The sequence below is a fragment of the Parus major genome, chromosome Z (assembly GCF_001522545.3).
Source record: "Parus major isolate Abel chromosome Z, Parus_major1.1, whole genome shotgun sequence".
Taxonomy (NCBI): Eukaryota; Metazoa; Chordata; class Aves; order Passeriformes; family Paridae; genus Parus; species Parus major.
In genome coordinates, this window is record NC_031799.1 from 23326049 (window position 1) to 23339756 (window position 13708).

The 13708-nt window shown below is 38.0% G+C and overlaps 1 protein-coding gene across 1 annotated transcript in view; it reads right to left on the reverse strand.

The window, feature by feature from the left end:
• Positions 1 to 13708, reverse strand: part of SV2C (synaptic vesicle glycoprotein 2C) — a 115307-nt gene that overhangs the window by 42498 nt on the left and 59101 nt on the right. The window contains exon 4 of the mRNA XM_015615284.2: positions 5669 to 5820. Within this exon, the coding sequence (XP_015470770.1) occupies positions 5669 to 5820 (152 nt within the window). The remainder of the gene's footprint in view (positions 1 to 5668; positions 5821 to 13708) is intronic.

The window sequence follows — 13708 nt, forward strand, 5'->3', positions numbered from 1 at the left end:
AACATGGAAGTATGGTTAATGAATATACACTGTCGTATTACATTCCAGAGGAAATTAATGTATTTTTGTATATGCACAATTACATTAATTTTTCATATGTAGTAGAACAATTACCACACGTAAGTTTTTTTGTGATTTAACATTAAAAATATTAACAAAGAAATCTTACCAGATTAGCATCTTCCTTGTTTTTAAAAGTAAAAAGCAAGGTTAATGCCTCATACTCCTGGTCAGTCTGGACAGGTTTCTAAGGCAGCTTTTTTAGCCTGGTTGTAATTTTCCTTAAATTATATTCAAGGCAAATTCATTGTGTGAAACTGAATTTTCATTAAGAGTGAGGCCGGGAAGTTGACAATTTTATTGTCATAAGAATGATTGACTATTACTATGGTTTCTTTGGAAAATTATGTTTATGGCATTGAACAATGATGTTTATGACAACATTCTGTTCACCTATGTGTCAGTTCCTCCACAAGCATTCTTTGAAGCCATTAATCTACTTCAATCAAATGTCACAGGAAGTAATACTCCCAAAGATAGTCAAATTCTCCAAAGCCTTGTGAAATATGCTGCCCAAGTAGAGAAGAGAGAGACCATTGGAAGATGAGGGAAAAGGCCGGAGATCAGTGGTCCCATTCAATCCATTGGCTTTGGCACTGGTCTGACCCAGGCCTAAAAGAGTTGCCTTCTGCCTGAGCGCAGCTAGGCCAGAGCAGGGCTGTGTTGCACCAGGGTGCACGGTGAGAGTGTGGATATCTGGGTGTTTCTTACAGCAGCCTTCTGGGGGAAAGAAAGGGGAACTACAAAGTCTGTAGCAGAAAGGGACAAAGAAAAAGCAAGGACAAACTGAAAGGACTGCCGTGGTACCTTGTAAGCAACATAGGTAAAGAGAGGGAAGAATAGAGTTTGCCAGGATCAGAAGGTGATTGACAGAAACCCCTAGGAAACAGAGCCCCATATCTTCCTTGCTCACAGAAAAAATTGCTAGATTTTTATTCAACCTCTCCACATACATATTTTCTCTTTCACTCTCAACCTAAAGTACCAAGGAAAAGGTTGTATTTGAAGCTCACTAATGAGCATCTTTAGTACTCATTAAGTGGATGTGCTAAAAGCTACTTAAACTTCTAGGGCTTATAAATATAAACATTGAAATGACCATATCAAACTCTGTATTACAGCACAGAAAGTAAAAAACCTAATAAAGTGACTTGTTTTGCTCTCCTAGCTGGATTTGCATAAGCAGCTCTTCTAAATTCTGCTGTATTCTGTCATTATTGTTCCCCAAGATGAAGGTTTTTTTAAAATACACCTTCAGTGTAATCTAATTTAATAGGATTATTTCAAATGAGGAACGACTCACAAGTAGAAGTTGATAACTTAAGTTAATATTGAAACTGCCTTTACACACTTCAATTAACTCAGATTGAAAAAAGGTATAGGTAGAGCTTCGTCTGCAAAATACCTGATTAATGCATTGCATTAATCTTAATGCATTAAGTATTTGCAGGGGGGAAGCAGAGAACATTGGGAATCAATCACTTTATCTCTTAGAGGAATGTAAAACAGATCAACAAGTGTTGTGTTATGTATTAGATGCCTTTATGTCGGATCTCTTCAATTTATACAGTATGACACAGTCTCATAGCAAATGCAGGTTCAACCTTAGCAAATCCCTAAGTATTTTAAATTTTAAATTATTTTTCACTTGTTAAGGCTGATTCTGAAGACAGAAGATATATCAGAAAGGAAATTGTATGAAGCAAATTTGAAAATTCATTCGTGGTTTTAAATTTTGGTTCACGTTTCCTCCAGGTATGAAAAAAAGGAAAATATATTGATTTCAAAGTCTGCAGATTTCTTCATGGGCTTTTTACAACTGAAGAAACCACTATGGTTCTCTTCCCCAGGCCATCTTCTTTGGCATTTCTCTTTGTACTGGAAAATTGATAAAATTCATATCTCTTCTGCAAAAACTAAAATCTATTTCTACACTAGAAAATAGTACCTTGGCTCCAACTTTTTCCAAAAAGCTGTTGCTATGGTATGAATTTGTTCTGAACTATCAGGAAAAGGAGGATTTTTAGAGACATGTTTGAGGAAAACAATAGGAAGGGAAAGCAATATTAAGCTGTTGGAGATTTTTAAATTGCGAGTCCAGAATTTTAAAAATTAAAGAAGGATCAACCTATAAATTTCTTTTTCTAGCAGTGCAGGGTTATTTGGTCAAGAAGCCTTCTGCTTCCATTTGGAGCTACCAGCCAGAATATTTTTATAGACAGGCATTTTCTTGTGTATGTTGGGAATATTCAGTATTCCTTCTTTTTCTATTTTTTTTTTAAATGCTAATTTTTTTTCTTCATTTGCAGTTTTCTGGTATACCCCAACACAGTGTGAAGGAAGAGTATCTGTTTAATAGAACAGGGGTGAGGGCACCTTGAGGGTCACCTGGAGCATCAACTTGCTTCAAACCAGAATCAAACACAGCCCCTGCAACAGGAATTTCAGTGCCTGAGGTTTCACTACTTTCATGGCAATTTCATTCAGATGCCTAACTAACAGACCATTATAAAATCTTTTTCATTACCTGTACTACCTTCCCTTGACAGGAAGATCAGCTCAGTCTCTGTAAATCCACACTTAACAGCCCCTACCACGCAAAAGGATCCAGGTCTGCTCACCAGAAGTGCTGAAAGATGGATGCCTCCTAAGATTCTTCTGCTTTTATTGCCCATCAAGCACTAGTACTTGCTGTGCCCTAAGCCTCTAACCCACAGACAGTACGTAACACTAGCATGGGAATTTTTAACCCAATACCACTGCTACCATGTGACACTGAGAAACCCTTCAGCTCAACAAAAACCCAGAGAGAATAAGGGAGTTAAAAGGTTTTCTTTTTTTATTGCTGCTCCACAGTTTTAGTCCATCATGTTCTCAGTTAAATCTGCAGCAGGCTGAGAGGTTAATTCCTCCATTAACACTGCCTGATGCTTTACATGCCGTGGGCTGCACAGTGAGCCAGGAACTCTCTATCTCCTCATCTGCACAGTTGCTGCATGCTGCTCTGCTGCCTTGCCTGTTTTATTACAACACAGTTCATCATGCTTTCATGCAGAAGGGGATTTCATTGCAGTTTTGAAGATAAGTTTATCTTTTTTATCTTCAGTTGGGTGACACAAAAACGGAGCAAACGTGACATGGAAAATACAACAAAAACTGTTCTCAAGCCATCATGCAAAAGGGTGATAAAAGGATCATTTTCACTGATATTAGAGTAAATTTCTTCAGATGAATTTAACTGCTTTACTGCAACAATCTTCTGCTACAAACAGGAATATTTTTCAGACCACTTTGCAAGCCACTTCTTAATCTAAAGAAAAAGAGATTGGTCCATTCTCCACACATTTACACTCAGATAGAAGCCATTATGGACTCAGACTCCTGCGCCAACAAAAAGTCTTATCTAATTATGGAAAGAAGAATTAAGAACAGTCAACAGGTCTCCATTGGTAGGTCTAGTGAATTTAGCATGGTTCTAAGCTTTAGTTTCTCGTGCCCTTGGCAACATCCAGTGAATGAAGATTCTGTAAATATATTTGGCAGTTCATGTTGGTACTATACAACAACTGTATTTAAAACTTAACTTCTATCCTCTCTAAATTAAGTTTGTCATTTAATTGTATTGACAGGAGAAAAGTTATAACCAAAAACCTTAAGAGAGAATAAAAAATTAATATATTTTATAGACCAGGAAATGAATAAAAAAAATTTCAAGTAGGAGACATAATTAAATATTTTTAAATTAAAAGTTATTGTTAATATTTTAAGGGCAATGCTTTGCAAGTCAAGAGTGAGTGCATTATTTGGACACCTCTATGTCTGTATTTTTAAGTTCTGTGTTACTGTAAAGAACTTTATCATTTGAGACTAGTGTCTACGTTATAATTTGTAATTCTGACTTTTAGTCACAAAAAAAACCCCACCAGTTATTTGCTGATGCAATAGAAAACTCTGCTGGAATAGAGAACATATTAATACATTCCCACTCACAACCAGAGAGACACATTACACCAGGCAAGAAATCTTCACTTCTGAAAAGGAATGTCCTTTCCTTAGACTTCTTATTGCTTATCTTAATAAACAAGTAGTGATTTTTATGTCTAGCACTGAAGCATACTATGTTTTGAAATTGTTTTTTGCTTTATTTTGTCTTATGGTATTTAACAAATATTTTTTCAGGTGGAAAAAGCAACAAGACAAATAAGAACAACAACAAAAAAATCAGTGCAGCACTCCTTTTTTTTGCTGCTAAAGAAAGAAGAAATGTTTTCCCTGCAGTGACACTGCTTTAGTATGAGTGTATGTTATTAAAATGTACTGCCACGTGATGTTCTAAAAGCACCTCAGTAAAGGATATAAAGTTATTTATAAAATCTACAAGAAATTAGACAACCTATGTAAATCAGTCTGTCATAATGTTTGCATTTTCCACTGGAAGAAAAAAAAATAAAAGTCCATGGGAAAGCAGAAAAGTACTTGGCATCCAGAGCAATTTATTACTTGGGGAAAAAAAAATCCATATTGTACCTTGTCAGCACAAATTCCTCTCTTTGTTTCCAGCAATTCAAAGTCGAAAAGCAAGGTTGAAGATATAGATTCAGGTTAAGTGTACTGAACCCTAAAATTAATTTTAATATAACAGTCTAGGTATTTGATTAGTCTGCATTATTATAATTTATTTATGGACATTATCGCTTGCTAAATGTTCCCATCACTTTGGGCAAACCTTCACAATATAGCTTTGATAAACCTCTTTGCTTGGCTAAAGAAAGCTGTTTTGGATGCCAGCTTACTCACAGTGCTGCTTTACTTCACTTGAGACCTGCCAGAGAGAACTGCTTAAGAAGCTGATTTTTAAGAACCCCTGAGCAGTCTCAGCAACCCCGGAGACCCGTGAGCACTTAACTCTTCTAAAAGGCAAGCCCAGGAGACAAAGAATTGAATCTGTACCTCCATATTACATTTAACCATGTCAGGGCAATTAAAGAGTTCTTTGACAGAGTAGCTTCTATTTCATATGATTATAACTTCAGCCACTGCCTTCATACATCCTTACAGCATTTAAATGTACTGTGTTACATCTATCTGTTTTTACACCACTAGAAATATCTACTAAGAAACATTCAGTACAGATTTATTCTCAGACTAATTTCAAATTTCAGCACTGCAAACATCAAGAAAAGCTCTTACTCTGCTTCTCAAGAATGTTTAATTCATTTAATCTATCACTGTGTCAAAAGGACTGCTAATTTGACATTCCAGCAATTTAAAATTTCTCTGATGCAAATCTCCACATCATCTATTTTCTCCAGGTTTAACAATAACACCAAATAAATTGTCATGTGTACAGGTTTTCAGTGTTTTAAAGAATCAGACTAAATGTGGATATTGGTGAAGTTTTGCATCTTGCAATAAATTATTTCTTATTTGATGTACAACCTATTCCCACTGTATACTCCAAAATGAATAAATTTATTTTTATCAGTTAGGTCAGTAATTCAAGAACAGACATGATGACTTTTCATTAAGTTGTATTTCAAGATCTTTCGTTTCATAGAAGACCTCCAAATCACAATGAGATTTTTCTTTCTTCTATGGCTTTTCTTACCATAGTGAGGAATTATTGCCCAAGCCATTGCAGAAGCGTAGATGCCACCAATCATCCAAAACATACAGAGCCAGCTCAGGTGTTCACCTCGTTTCTCCCGAGCAAGCACTTCCGAAAAATAGGAGAAGACTGTTGGCATAGCTCCACCGATTCTAAAAGGAGACACAGATCATGGATTAAGCAAGGGAGTAACAGCTAGAGAAAGTTTGAACAAGTCCATAGCAGCAGTCGTCAGAAACCTCAAATACAAGCAGATTCTCTGGCAAGTATTTTTTTCTCAAATCGCACCACATATTGGAGAACTCCAGAGAAAACTTTCATCGGTTTGGATGAAATTTTTGTTAAATATTTCCTTGGAAGTTCTGTGTACTATTTATTGCATTTAACGTTTCAAGGGGATTGTTAACGTGTCAGTCACTGGAACAGACACCAGCTCAAAGTCTTGACTTTCACCATTACAAAATCATGGCTGTCTACTGACAAGTGTCAAAATACATTGGTTCTAATGGAAAAATATTAATCATTTTCCCAAAGAGTAATAAGTATTTCTCTAAGTCTTACCTCCCACAATTTAGGTAACCAAGAGGTAACTAACTCTTGATGGTTTTTTTTTTTTACAATTCAAAACATATTCTACTCAGTTGCACTACATGAATAGCTAAGCCCATGCTGGCTTTTTACTTAATTTTTTATGAAAAGCGTATGCATTCATAATAAAAAATATTCATTTTTTCTTGGTAAAATAAACATGGTCTGAAGGTCAGTTGAACAAAAAAAAAAAAAAAGAAAGAGAAGACTCAACATGGTTTTACAGAAATTAAAGTAACTCAAAATATGTATCACTTTTAGTACCAGTTTCCAAGTTATCTTTTACTATCTTTACCTGCTCACTATGAACACAAGCAGTTTAATATTCTACATCAGGATAAGTGCTTCTAGATTTTGTTTTTTCCAGTTAAGAAAATACCTTCAGATTACATACTTGAAAGCAATATATGGCATGGTTTAAATTTTTAAGTGAATTTTAAAGATAAATGCATACTTATAATGTCATCTGGGAACTGCCAAACTGAAAGCAAACAGCGAACTTCAAAACAGTTTTAAACAAATATTAATAAGGGAGACATGGCTACAGAAATGGTATTTCACCACTAAAAAAATTCAGTGCCATAGCCATACAGTATATTTTAATGTATCTTCATGTACTGGGATGAAGTACTGGATTGAGCTGTTATGCTTGTACAGGGGACTGCTGTTTTCTCTTTTCCTTTATACAGGTTTTCACAGAATCAGAACCATAGAGTCCTTTAGGCTGAAAGGGACCTGAAAGACCAGCTGATTCCAACCCCTTCATGTGGGCAGGGACACCTTCACTAGACCAGATTTCTCACAGCTCCCTCCAACCTGGCCTTGAACACTGCTGTGGATGGCATAACATTCCTCAGTAACCTGGAGCAGTAATCTGGAGCAGTAACCTGTTCCAGTGCCTCACCACCTTCACAGGAAAGAATTTCTTCTTAATATCTAACCTAAACTTGCTCTCTTTCAGTTTGAAGCCTTGTTCTATCACTACATGCTATTGTAAAAAGCTTCTCTCCATTTTTCTTACAAGATCCCTTCAGGTACTGGAGGGTGCATTAGGACATCCTGAAGCCTTGTCTAATCTGAAATACTGCTGATCAATATTCAGCTTTACAATGAATCTTTTGCATAGTTGAACCTGCTAGCTGTTACAGGTTCTGCTGGTAATGCAAACATTTACACCTCTAGGAATTCTTGTTTCATATACAGCTAATAAAGGCTGTATCCCATTTCTTCTCATGGATGGAAATACTGAAAGCCTCCACTAGGAAACTGCCCTGTCAAAGGCAACAAGCGACAATGTCCTTGGAGCTTCCCCTGGAAACCTGGGCTGAGATAAAATTGAGGGGGCATGGCTAAGGGTAGAGACACAACTCATTTTCCTGTGATGGGGAAACCCTTCTATCTCAGTGCTTTTATGGATTCAGGGCTCTCCAGTTCCAAAAATATAAGTGGATTACAGCTATGATGTAAACCCTCCAGGGTGCAGAGACAGCTTTGAATTGCACTCCCACAATTTTCCAAATAGAGTAGTCATGGCTCTAATTAGAGTTTATTTTCTAAGGTTAAAAATTTACTAGTAGAACCAGAAACAAGATACTCCTGTTTCTTGACAAAGCTGAAAAGTGTGGATGGGGAGTTATAGGTGCCCACTTTCAAGAAGACCTAATTTAATAGGCTGCTCATGGCATCAATTGCCTGGATGTTTCAAACTGGGAAAACCTACCACTACTTAATGTCATAAAATGTAGAGAACCTGACCAAAAGTAGCAAAAAAAGGCATCTCCTACCTGTCAGCATGAACCAACTATATTATGGATGCTGAGAGATAGAAGCTGCTTTAGCAGTCAAAACTGCTCCAGGTAGGTTGATGTATATGCTACACCCTAAAGATTCCCCAAAGCTACAGAAGAAACCCTGTCTATACCGACCAAATCATAGTGCAATTTTCCTAGCAAATAGACTTTTTATACATGTTAAAGGAATTCAGGAGCCAGAAAATAAAAATGTTTATTTAGGTTATGCAAATAAGCAGGAAAAAAATAATCAGCTCTGAAAACTCACAGTTTTTCTGTTTCAACCAGTTGGTTTATTTGGCACTTCCAGTGAGTATGTCAACAGGCTAAGAAACAATTTAAAGTCCAGATATTATGCTCATATTGATTAAACAGTGAAAATAACCTGTCTAGGGTTTAAAGGAGAAATACAGGATGTATTTCCATCATACAGAAAACTGCTGCTATGTGTAGTTGTAGGTCTTTGTTTCACAGAGATAGTATAATGAAGTGTGTTGTGCCCTTTTTTGCACCTCAAACCGGTGAATGGAAAATGTGCTTCTCAGCTGGTTGAACTCTTTCTTCTGGCCTCGTGTAAGTGCAGATTGATACTGCTACAATATTTTAGGATACTGGCACCTATGAAGCTCTTCCTACATTACAAAGCTACTACAAGGACTAAAAAGCTATTATGAATGTCTTAGAAAAGCTAATCAACAGCAAAACTGGACGAGCAAAGAGAGAGATGGAGACGAAACATCCTCCTGCAGAAGACTATGCTTTTGCTCTTAATGCTGAAAAATCTCAAAGTGGCAGTAGCCAGGTCTCCATTCCTTAAAACTTGCACCCAAATGCAGAGCAAGTGACAGCAGAAAGGGAGATTAGGAACAGCTACAACTGTTATCACACTGAACAACAATGATAAATAGCCTTAAAAACTGAATGGACCTTGAGAACTCCTCCAAGGAGCAAAGAAATTTCTTCCTGACTTGCAGAAATTTAAACTTGTGCTTGGAACTACAGTAATTTTCTATTATAGAACTAAAATGGTACCTGGTATATGGAACTCTGCTAGCAGAAGCATAAACTACCTCTCAAAGCCTTGGGAAAGAGAAGATCAGAGTATCTCCAATTTCCATCACTCTCTTGTAAGGATTTTCCAGATCCTTCAGCTGCTACTGCTATTTATTCATTAGCTTATCAAAAGTTCATATTTTAAAACCCACCACCAAATCACCCAACAGCTGCAGGGAAGAATATAATTCTTACAGTTTTAAAAAAAATAAAATGCAAGCTAGGTGAGCCCTTCCCTATGGAAGGAACAGAATTTGATTCTCAACCTTTTCTTATTGTAGGTTTGAAAGCAACTACCTCTTTGTTGCCCACTAACATTTTGTGAAATGCATGGTTACATGCACAGGTGTGAATTTCAAGTAAAACTAAAAGCAGAGCTACTACTAATTTTTCAGTAGGAAGACTTCATCTTTTGTTTTAAGGGAAATAAATGCAAATGCTATTTTCCCACAGTATGCAGCGTTAAGTCTGCTTCTGGCAATTAATTGGGCTGTTTGCTGTTACTGTGTTTGTAATTATATGGCTCACCATCACTTGTAGAAAATTAATTGATACATGAAACTATATTCTTCTCTTATGTCTGCCTGTGCAGATGAAAAGCACATGAAAACTGTGTAGACTTGAGAGGAACATTAATTCTAGAAATGGGGAGGAGTTTAACTCTCCTAAACATAAATTATTCAAACAAGCTGAAGTTTTTATGTTTCATCTGTTATTCATTTCTGTTATCTCTCCAGTTATTCTAACCAAAGCAGTGGATATAAACATGTTACCCGAAGGTAACAGAGAAAAGTCCATGCACTACTTCCTTAGAGGTCACAAGAAGTATTTATCTTGCTAGTATGTACAAAAACTAAGTACTTTTTTAGTATCTTCACAGGTAAATTGTGTGGAATTGTGTGAACTTTTAAAAAAAGATTTTAAAACACTGATATAAGCCTCTGGGATGATGAATACGAGTGATATCTGTCTCCTGAATAACACATTCTGCAATGAGACACAATCTGATACCAACAGGAGGAAAATCTTCATTGAGCTTGGCCAAGATCATGAAATAAGGATTCTCACTCAATAAAGATCAGATTATTCATGTGAAATGAAAGGATGCATGCCTTCAGCCTTGCTTTTTTTGTAAATATGTATAAATATATGCAAGAACAGCACTGAAGAAACAGCAGGAACCTTTTGCTACTGAACATATTGTTTATATGTGGGAGAAAAGCATATATGTCAATCAAAAGAATGATAAATATTGATCTTTTTTTCAGTTATTCTTCATCTTTTGTAATAAACCTCACCAGAAGTAGGCAGAGCAAGAGGGAATGCATATTCATGTATTTATGTACATGCTCAGATCATGTTTGTTCTGAGAAAGGTAAAACCAAAAGGAGATTTAAGTGATGCACCTTAGGAGAGTGGGATTCAGAGAAGCAAACAATAAGCTAAGATACATTTGCATTTTCTTTGTTACAAACAAAGATGATAAATGTCTGCTAATCTACCTTCAGAGCTGTGATTTGTCACAACAGATTTTGGCAACTGCACAGTGTGACAGCTGGGATGAAAACACGTCTGTGAGGCATTCAGAAACCTCTGGCTTCAGATAGAAGCTATTGTTTGTTTGCTGATTCACTAGCCAAAGGGGCTTGAAATGCAAAAGCATACATGAAATAATTAGGACAAAAAGCCCTTACAGAATACTAAATATACAAGGTAGGATTGTGTTCTTCTGAAATGCCTTGTCTTCTCTTTCAAACTTGAACAACATCCAGACTAAAAATAGATACTGTCTGTGAGAGATGGCATTTGCAAGTTGTCACCTTCTAATTTGCTATTTGTTAAAAAGTGATAGAGCTCAAAATACAGATTCAGAGATTTAGAATCTGCCCATCACTGCTTGTCCTTCCATTCAATTACACAAAACTCTTCTTCTTAACAGTTTTCTACCCCAGTACCACAAGTCTCATTGAAAAATATCTCTGTTGTTTTCCTTTCAGAACTGCCATTAGACTGGCAAAGTATCTAAGGGTGAGCAAACAGATTGACCTTTTCCTTAAGAACTGTTGGATAAAGCCCTAGAAAACTGCATCACACTAAAGACTAAGCTTCGCCGATCATTGTACCCATTTTTAAATGCAAGTGTTTTTTTGAACTATGAATAATAAGGAAGTTTTCTTGCAGGTACATAAGTAGTCTGTGTGCTATTAATAGCAAGAGAGTCCTTGTAAAAAATATTCACATGATAATTTACTTAACTCTACAGTAGTTAGTTCCAATGGAAGATGAATTGACAAAAAAATAATACATTCCCTGTATTTACCTAACACTTTTAAAAAATCAAGTTTAATTTACATTCAAGCATATAATAGCAAAGAATTTGTCAGATATGTCAGATAAATTGTTTTCATATATGCCAGTATTGGTAGCCACAAAATCACTGATAATGAATTCTTTATTTTGTAGATTTTCTTATTTTTTTTTAATTCTTCTTTTCAAGATTTTACTTGAAAGAAAAATACCATGGTCAGTGTCTGCTATAGATCACCAAACCAGGAAGAAAAGGGAGGTGAAATAGTCTAGAGGCAGCTGGGAGAACTCTCACAATCACTGGCCATCATTCCTGTGCGGGATTTCAACCTACCAGATGCCTGCTCCAGAAACTTAAGCAACAGAGTGGAGAGGAGCCAGCCCAGGAGGCTCCTGGAGTGTGTGGATGATAATGCCTTGACACAGCTGGTCAGGATATCAGCAAGGGAGGGAACTCTGCCGTACCTGCTCTTTGTGAACAGAGAAGGATGACTGGGTGATGTGACATGATTATGATGACTGGAGGGCCTCTGAGTCATTGTCATCACAAAATGACAGAGCTTTCATTGTTGGAGAAGTAAGGAAGGATGGCAAGGAGAACATGTACCTTGAACTTGTAGAGGGTAGACTTAGGCCTATTTAGAAGCCTGATTGAGAAAATCCCATGGAGGTAGTTGTGGTGAGCAAATGAGCCCAGGACATTCTTCAGGAAAATTCTAGAAGCATGATCATGCTGTAAGCATGTGTTTAAAGATGGACCAGCAGTGAAGAAGACCAGCATGACTGAACGAAGATACTAACTCCAGAAAAAAACAAGAGTTTAGGATCTATGAAAGACTAGGCAGGCTACTCAGGAGGAGTACAGGGATGTCATGAGGTCATGCAGCAAGAAAATCAGAAGACCCAAAGCCCAACTGGAACTTAATCTATCTACTGCTGTAAAAGGCAAAAAAATGTTTCAATAAATATATTTCAAAAAAAGGCAGGCTAAAGAGAATACCCAGACTCTTTTACATGAAGGGGGAAACACAAAAGGTAAAGAAAAGATTGGGGTCTTCTTTGTCTCAATTTTTAATCTGCTATAGACCACCAGTCAGACCAGTTGTTTTCAGGGTACCCAGCCTCCTGATGTGTAAGACAGAGAGAAAAAGCAGAATGCAGCCTACATCATCCAAACAGAAATGTTCAGTGACTCATTACAGCACTTAGACATGCTCAAGTGTGTGGGCCTGGATGGGAACCAGGGGTCATAGGGCTGCTGTTGTAAGTGCTCACTGAGACACTTTCTGTCATTTACCAGCAGTCCTGGCTAGCTGGGAAGGTGACAGTTAACTGGAGGCTGGGATATATGATACCCATCTACAAGGAGCATTGGAAGGAGGAGCTGGGAAACTATGGGCTTGACCTTGGTGTCCAGGAAGGTCATGGAGCAGATCAACCTGCACCATCACATGGCACATACAGGAGAACCAGGGGATCAGGTCCAGCCATCACGGGTCTGGTTTGTCAAAAGCAGGTCCTGCTTGATCTCCTTCTATTATAGGGTTACCCACTTTGTGGATGAGGGAAAGATTGTGGACATTGCCCAGCGGGACTTTAGTAAAGCCTTTGAAACCATCTCCCAAAGCATTATCCTAGAGAAACTGGCAGCTGATGGCTTGGGCAAACTCACTGTTCAGTGGGTAAAAATCTGTCAGGATGGCTGGGCCCAGAAAGCAGCAGTGGATAGAGTTATATCCAGCTGGTGTTCAGTCACCAGTGCTGCTGCTTAGTACTGGTGCCAGTCCTGTTTAATTCCTTCACTGATGACCTGGACAAGGGGATCAGGTGCACCCTCAGTCAGTTCAGAGATGACACCAAGCTGGGTGGGAGTGCAGATCTGCTGGAGGGCAGGAAGGCTCTGCAGAGGGATCTGGACAGGCTGGATCATGGGCTGAGGCCAATGGTGTGAGGTTCAACCAGGCTCAGAGCTGGGTCCTGCCCTTGGGTCACAACAACCCCAGGCAGTGCCACAGGCTGGGGCAGAGTGGCTGGGAAGGACCTGGGGGTGCTGGTGGCAGCAGCTGAACATGAGCCAGGCTGTGCCCAGGTGGCCAAGAAGGACAATGGCATCCTGGCCTGTGCCAGCAATAGTGTGGCCAGCAGGAGCAGGGCAGGGATTGTCCCCCTGTCCTGAGCACTGGTGAGGCCACACCTCAAATCTTAGTTTAGTTTTCAGCCCCTCACTACGGGAAGAACATTTTGATGCTGGAACATGTTCAGAGAGGGCAACAAAGTTGGCAAAACTTTTTGGAGCAAAAGT